Raw genomic sequence first — 7,960 nt, forward strand, 5'->3', positions numbered from 1 at the left:
CCCGTCTCACACAGGGGCCAGCCAGTTCCTCTGGAGGGCCAGCAACAGGGCAGAGAGGCCGAGGCCTTCCCCTGAGAAGGACACCAGGAGAGCCCTGCTGGGTCAGACCAGGGAGGGTCCGTCTAGTCCAGCCTCCCGTCTCACACAGGGGCCAGCCAGTCCCTCTGGAGGGCCAGCAACAGGGCAGAGAGGCCGAGGCCTTCCCCTGAGAAGAACCTCAGAAGAGCCCTGCTGGGTCAGACCAGGGAGGGTCCCTCTAGTCCAGCCTCCCGTCTCACACAGGGGCCAGCCAGTTCCTCTGGAGGGCAGAGAGGCCAAGATTTTCATAAGAACCTCAGAAGAGCCCTGCTGGGTCAGACCAGTGAGGGTCCATCTCATCCAGCATCCCGCCTCTCCCACAGTGGCCAGCCAGTTCCTCTGGAGGTCCAACCACAGGGCAGGGAAGCCGAGGCCTTCATAAGAACATCAGTTTGCCAACTGAAAAGTCTCAGATGCCTCAACCTTTCCTCCTAGGGAAGGGGCTCCAACTCCCGCATCATCTTTCTTGCCCTCCTCTGCACCTTTTCCAGTTCTGTTATGGCCTTTTGGAGAATATGACTGTGCTCCTTGAAGCCCTGTTCTCTCTGTCAAGGAATGCAGAAGGGTCACCCTTAAGAACACACGAACGTCAGAGAAGCCAATGTTGGATCAGGCCAGTGGCCCCTCCAGTCCAACACTCTGTGTCACACAGGGGCCAAAAACACCAGGGGCCCTCGGCAGTGCTCCCTCTAAGCTGAGTTGGTGTGAACTAGCTCAGTTTTTTAGCCTCTGGATCACACGTATTTTTGTCTCAGCTCAGGAAGGAGGGCTCCAGAGCAAACTCATTGATGCAGCAGCCAAATTGCTCGCTCACCACTTTAATGCCAAGAGCTCACAAAGTACAATTTTTGCTTACAAGACTGCACCGCTTAGAGGGAGCATTGGCCATCAGGAGGTCCACCAGTAGGGCACTTGGCCCCCTCCAGCCCCCTGCGCAGCAGAGAATGGGAGATGGCTCCAATGAAAGCCTGGAAAGTCCTCTTGGACAGACTGTCCTCCTTGGTGGGAAGGTGCGACCTGTCCAGTGGGGAGTGGACCTCTGCCGATGCTCCTCCGCTGCCCCCCGCAAGCCCTGCCTCTCCAGGGTTGGCTGCATGCCCAGGACCCCCGGCCCCTGCTGGTCCCCCACCCTGTTCCTCCCTTCTCTTTCCCCACAGCCATGGGGGTGCTGATGTCCAAGCGCCAGACCGTGGAGCAGGTGCAGAAGGTCAGCCTGGCGGTCTCGGCCTTCAAGGACGGGCTGCGTGAGCGGCCTGCTGCCAAGCGCAAGTCCGAAGCAGCCGCCAGCCGGCGGGGGACCATCGAGGACACGGTGCAAGAACTGCGCGAGGAGGAAGGGGGCGAAGGGGGGTCTTCGGCCAGCCCGGCCCGGCAGGAGGAGAGCAACAGCGTCCGGAGGGCAGCCTGGGAGCGACTGCGGGACGGGCGGGGCGTGGAGCCTGAGGAGTTCAACCGCGCCAGCTGCTTCACGCCGCCAGCCTTTGCCCGCCCCACCCTGGGGAAGCACTACCAGGAGCCCCCTGAGATCAGCCTGGAAGAGCAGGAACAGGTGGGCCTGGCGGGGCGGGGAGGGAAGGGGGCCGTCAGTGGAGATGCCGGCTCTGGGTGGGGAAATACCTGGAGATTTGGGGGCGGGGCCTGGAGAAGGTGGGGTTTGGGAAGGGGAGGGACCTCGTCGGGATATAATGCCACAGAGTCCAAGTGGCCAGTTTCTCCGGGGAAATTGACCCTCAGCCTCCGTGGGATAGGCATATGGCTCAAAAATACATAAGCATCCTTGAAGATCAATGAATATTCTAAGAGGAAACTGATGTGGCTGTGAGTAGTGACTTCCTCCCAAAGTGACCAAATGACTGGGCAGGCCCAGAGAAGCCTACGCTGAAGAGACTCATCCTGTGAGTTGCACTGGGGAGCTATTAGACGAGAGGCACGAGCAAGACCCAGCGTCTCCACTTTGGGAATCTGATCCAGGCCTTCTTGGTCCTGAAGGAGGGGATGGGGCCCCTGGGGGAGGGGTGGGGAGAGGCAGCTGTGAATTTCCTGCATTGTGCATGGGGTGAGACTAGATGACCCTGGGGGCAGCATAGAGTCTACCCACAGGCCCCAATGCATGCACATCTGAGGGAAACCCCTGCAGGGAACTCTCCCAGCCTAACTTGTGCCTCTGAGGAGGGGTCAGGCCTGTAGCTACCGTGGGGCTTTTTGGGCTCCACCCCCTTTCTTAAAGGCACGGCCACACAAGAATTTATCCCGTAAATGCTTTTTTCCAATCATTTCTAAACATTTTTTTTAAAGGCATGCGCTCCTTTAAGCAGAGTGGGGTGCTGTAGCTGACTAATTCCCGCACTGAGCAAGGGGGTTGGAGTAGGTGACCTCTAGGATCCCTTCTAACTCTGTGTCAAGGAACTGATCTCCTTTAAGAGATCTCTTCTGCCTCAGTGTAAGCTTTCCTGACTTGACTTGAAAAGTCATCACCCCCACCTGGCGGCTTGTGATCAGAATTGTTGCTTAGGCTAGCAGAAGTGATTAACTTGCAGCAGCTGAGAACTGTCATCTAAAGTGGCTGAGAGCTTGCAATGTAGAGATCTATCCTGGTAGCAGCTCTCTATCTGCTAAATGGCTTTTCTTTCTGCGCTGAGAATTTCAGCCCCAACGGAAAAAAATTCGCCCCACAAGCCACAAAATCCCGACTATGTACCTGAGAGGGGCTCAGTTGGCAGAGCGGGGGGGGGGGCTGCTGTGTCTTGCTGCTGCCCCCCCCCTCAGACCTCCCTCCCCGTTCCTGTTTCTTGCAGGTGACCAACGATGAGACGTGCGACGTCTGCGAGGTGTGGACGGCCGAGAGCCTCTTCCCCTGCCGGGTCTGCACCCGGGTCTACCACGACGGCTGCCTGCGCCGAATGGGCTTCCTCTCCCAGGACAAGGCCGGCGAGCTCATCGAGGCCGCCCACACCGAGACCGGCTGGAGCTGCTACCACTGCGTAAGGCCCGGGGAGGGGGCGGAGGCGGCAGGAGCCTGCCCTCCAGGGGAATGGCCAGGTGGCTCAATCTCTTGCCCTGGGCAGGAGGGCGGGGTTGCCCACAGTGGGTAGGGTTGCCTGCTCCAGATTGGGAAATCCCTGCAAATTTGGGGTACAGCTTGGGGAGGACGGGGTTTGAGGAGAGGAGGGACCTCGGTAGGGTAAAATTCCACAGAGGCCACCTTCCGAAGCAGCCACTTTCTCCAGGAGAACTGGTCTCTGTTGTCTCAAAATCAGTTGTACATAAGAACGTAAGAAGAGCCCTGCTGGGTCAGACCAGTGAGGGTCCATCTAGTCCAGCATCCCACCTCACACAGGGGCCAACCAGTTCCTCTGGAGGGCCAGCAACAGGGCAGAGAGACCGAGGCCTTCCCCTGAGACGAACATCAGAAGAGCCCTGCTGGGTCAGGCCAGGGAGGGTCCCTCTAGTCCAGCATCCCGTCTCACACAGGGGCCAGCCAGTTCCTCTGGAGGGCCAGCAACAGGGCAGAGAGACCGAGGCCTTCCCCTGAGACGAACATCAGAAGAGCCCTGCTGGGTCAGGCCAGGGAGGGTCCCTCTAGTCCAGCATCCCGTCTCACACAGGGGCCAGCCAGTTCCTCTGGAGGGCCAGCAACAGGGCAGAGAGACCGAGGCCTTCCCCTGAGACGAACATCAGAAGAGCCCTGCTGGGTCAGGCCAGGGAGGGTCCCTCTAGTCCAGCATCCCGTCTCACACAGGGGCCAGCCAGTTCCTCTGGAGGGCCAGCAACAGGGCAGAGAGACCGAGGCCTTCCCCTGAGACGAACATCAGAAGAGCCCTGCTGGGTCAGGCCAGGGAGGGTCCCTCTAGTCCAGCATCCCGTCTCACACAGGGGCCAGCCAGTTCCTCTGGAGGGCCAGCAACAGGGCAGAGAGACCGAGGCCTTCCCCTGAGACGAACATCAGAAGAGCCCTGCTGGGTCAGGCCAGGGAGGGTCCCTCTAGTCCAGCATCCCGTCTCACACAGGGGCCAGCCAGTTCCTCTGGAGGGCCAGCAACAGGGCAGAGAGACCGAGGCCTTCCCCTGAGACGAACATCAGAAGAGCCCTGCTGGGTCAGGCCAGGGAGGGTCCCTCTAGTCCAGCATCCCGTCTCACACAGGGGCCAGCCAGTTCCTCTGGAGGGCCAGCAACAGGGCAGAGAGACCGAGGCCTTCCCCTGAGACGAACATCAGAAGAGCCCTGCTGGGTCAGGCCAGGGAGGGTCCCTCTAGTCCAGCATCCCGTCTCACACAGGGGCCAGCCAGTTCCTCTGGAGGGCCAGCAACAGGGCAGAGAGACCGAGGCCTTCCCCTGAGACGAACATCAGAAGAGCCCTGCTGGGTCAGGCCAGGGAGGGTCCCTCTAGTCCAGCATCCCGTCTCACACAGGGGCCAGCCAGTTCCTCTGGAGGGCCAGCAACAGGGCAGAGAGACCGAGGCCTTCCCCTGAGACGAACATCAGAAGAGCCCTGCTGGGTCAGGCCAGGGAGGGTCCCTCTAGTCCAGCATCCCGTCTCACACAGGGGCCAGCCAGTTCCTCTGGAGGGCCAGCAACAGGGCAGAGAGACCGAGGCCTTCCCCTGAGACGAACATCAGAAGAGCCCTGCTGGGTCAGGCCAGGGAGGGTCCCTCTAGTCCAGCATTCTTTCCCACAAAATGTCCAACCAGTCCCTCTGGATGGCCAGCGAGAGGGGCACGGAGGCCGAGGCCTTCCCCTGATCTTTCCTCCTGGCTCTGGGACTCAGAGGATTAGTGCCTCTGAATGTGGAGGTTCCTCTGAGTTGCCAGCCTCCAGGTGGGGCCTGGGGATCCCCTGGAATTACAACAGACCTCCAGATCATGCAGATCAGTTCCCCTGGAGGAAATGGTGATTTTGGAGTGTGGACTCCGTGGCCTTATTCCTTTCTGAGGTCCCTCCCCTCCCCAGTGTCCACATTCAAAATTTCAGGAATTCCCTAACTGAGTTGGCAGCCCTGGGTTCCCGTCAATCATCATGATGAGTAGCTGTTGAGAGACTCCTCCTCCATGAATCTTTGTATTCTAACCCTCTTTTAAAGCTGCTCATCCCGGTGGCCATCACTACACCCTTTGGCGGTGAATTCCACATTTTAATCAATTGTAATCCTGGGAGAATTACGGAAGCCTCACGGCCGTCCACCACCTTTGAAAGTGGGCCTGTTTCATCCCTTACTTGGTTCCCCATTCCTTAAACAAGCTGAATGACGCCCGTCCTCTTCTTCTTGCCCCACCCCCCAACCCCAGGACAACCTCAACCTTCTCCTCACTGAGGAAGAGACGGGCACCCTGGCAGAATCCTTCAAGCAGAGCAAGGTCACGCCAGGTAGGCAAGAGGCCCCGGTGGGGCACTTTTTTCTCCCCACCAGGAGTGGGAGGCAGATCCAGACTTCATCCCCGCTCCCAGTGGAAAGGGGGCTCAGGGAGGGGGTGCCAACCGGGGCTGGCAACGACATTCCCTGCAGTGGGGCAGCTGCCCCTCTCCGTCGCTTTGCCTCAGCTGCTCCACGACCTGGCCTTCCGGCTGCTCAGCGTTATGGGAGGTGCCCATGTGGGTCACGCACAGGGGCAGCAGGATTCCCGGCTGTCTGGACCCGCCAGTGCTCTTGGGGAAAGGGGGCACAGGTGGGGCAGGCAGTGAGCCTGGGCGTGCAGGGAGGGTACAGAGGCAAGTGTGGGGCAAGCAGGTGAGGGTGTTGGAAGGGAGGGGGCCTGGAGGTGGGCGGGGGGTGGGCTGGGCACGGTCTGCACAGGGCCCCTCAAGACCTGGAACCAGCCCAATGCTCCCTCTCAGCTGCGGAGTTTTGTGAGCAAAAATTCTACTTTGTGAGCGACTGGCCATTAAAAGTCGTGAGTGAGCGGTTCGGCTGCTGCATAGGTTAGTTTGCTCTGGAGCCCTCCTTCCTGAGCGAAGAGGAAAATGTTTGAGCCGGAGGCTAGAAAACTGTGAGCTAGCTCACACCGACTCAGCTTAGAGGGAACACTAGTGCCAACAATGGGAAAGCCAGAGAGGGGCGCAGTTGGCCACTGGGCCAAAGGCCCTCCTGTGCCCCAAGGACAGTCTCCTGAGTGTCTAGGAGGAGCCTGGGCCACTGGTCTGGGTGGGGCTGGGCATGCCCCCTCCCACCAGCTTGGTGTTGTGGGTTAAGTGCGCGGACTCTAATCTGGGAGAACCGGGTTTGATTCCCCACTCCTCCACTTGCACCTGCTGGTGTGACCTTGGGTCAGTCACAAGCTCTGGCACAGCTGTTCTTGAAAAAGAGCAGTTTCTGTCAGAGTTCTCTCAGCCCTACCCACCTCACAGGGTGTCTGTTGTGGGGAGGGGAAGGGAAAGGAGTTTGTAAGCCACTCTGAGACTCCAAGTGAAGGGCAAGGGGAATAAATCCAATCTCTTCTTCTTCTTCTTCTTCTTCACCCTGTTGGCACTGCCCGTCTGGTGGCCCACAGAGAGTCAGCTGAGCCTGGAGGACTTCCTGCGCCACAGGCGCCTGGCGAGCCAGCAGGAAGGCGAGCAGCAGCATGACGAGGAACAGGACGAGCGCGACACCCTGCAGTTTGCCGCCCTGGACCCCGAGAAGAAGGGCCACGTGGAATGGGCAGACTTCCTCTCCCACGAGTCCCTCCTCGTCCTCCAGAGGACTCGCTCGCAGGTACCTCCCCGCGGGGCTGGGAGGCGGGTGGAGCTGACTCACTCCGTATTTGTCCCCACCCTGACTCCTCGCAAACCCACAGAAGACGACTCCACACCTTTCTCCAGTTAGCATCACGCCACCAGCGAAAGCCTGAGGCAGGGGTGCCCGTCACTGGAAAGAGACTTTAGGGAGCTCCAGCACCTTCCCTTTCCAGAGGTCACATGTTTCAGAAGTCCTGGTAACAACATCAACGAGAGCATGTGCAGAGTGCTTTCCAGAGAGCCAGTGTGGTTTAGTGGCTAGTGTGTCGGACTAGGATCTGGGAACCCTGGGTTCGAATCCCCACCGCTCTGCCACGGAAGCTTGCTGGGTGACCTTGGGCCAGTCACACACTCTCAGCCTGGCCCCACTGCTGGACCTCCTGGGGGCACCTGGTATTTCTGGCCACTGTGTGGCAGAGTGTTGGACTGGATGGGCCACTGGCCTGATCCTAACATTGGCTTCTCTGATGTTCTTATGGATAAACATATGAAGAAGAGAGAGAAGAAGAAGAAGAGATTAGATTTATGCCCCGCCCTTCACTACCCAAAGGTGTCTCAGAGTGGCTCACAAACTCCTTTCCCTTCCCCTCCCCACAACAGACACCCTGTGAGGTGGGTGGGGCTGAGAGAGCTCTGACAGAAACTGCTTTTTTTAAAGGACAGCTCTTGTCAGAACTATGGCTTGCCCAAGGTCATCCAGCCAGGTGCGAGTGGAGGAGGAGTGGGGAATCAAACCTGGTTCTCTCCACACCAAACTGGCTCTCCAATTTGGTGTGGAGCAGAGACCCATCAGTGGCTCTTAGCCAAAAGGTATAGATAGGAACTTTCAATCTGGGGCAAAGTGATGCTCTGTGTTCTTGGTGCTGGGGGGGCAACAGTGTGGGGGGGCTTCTGGAGTCCTGGCCCCACTGCTGGACCTCCTGGTGGCACCTGGTATTTCTGGCCACAGTGTGACAGAGTGTTGGACTGGATGGGCCATTGGCCTGATCCAATATTGGCTTCTCTGATGTTCTTATGGATAAACATATGGGGCAGAGGTCCATCAGTTGCTCTTAGCCACAAGGGATAGATAGGAACTCTCAGTCTGGGGCAAGGGATGCTCTGTATTCTTGGTGCTTGGGGGGGGCAACAGTGTGTGGGGGGGCTTCTAGTGTCCTGGCCCCACTGGTGGACC

The 7,960-nt window shown here is 58.9% G+C and overlaps 1 protein-coding gene across 1 annotated transcript in view; it reads left to right on the plus strand.

Annotated features, from left to right (window-relative positions):
* The first annotated feature begins 1,237 nt into the window (after positions 1 to 1,237).
* The window catches only part of PHF24 (PHD finger protein 24), a 20,515-nt gene continuing 13,792 nt past the window's right edge, over positions 1,238 to 7,960 (plus strand). Inside the window, exons 1-4 of the mRNA XM_015406808.1 lie at positions 1,238 to 1,627; positions 2,874 to 3,059; positions 5,361 to 5,439; positions 6,561 to 6,763. Coding sequence (XP_015262294.1) covers positions 1,238 to 1,627; positions 2,874 to 3,059; positions 5,361 to 5,439; positions 6,561 to 6,763 — 858 coding nt within the window. The remainder of the gene's footprint in view (positions 1,628 to 2,873; positions 3,060 to 5,360; positions 5,440 to 6,560; positions 6,764 to 7,960) is intronic.

The sequence above is a fragment of the Gekko japonicus genome, unplaced genomic scaffold, assembly GCF_001447785.1.
Source record: "Gekko japonicus isolate JY-2015 unplaced genomic scaffold, Gekko_japonicus_V1.1 scaffold765, whole genome shotgun sequence".
Lineage (NCBI taxonomy): Eukaryota > Metazoa > Chordata > Lepidosauria > Squamata > Gekkonidae > Gekko > Gekko japonicus.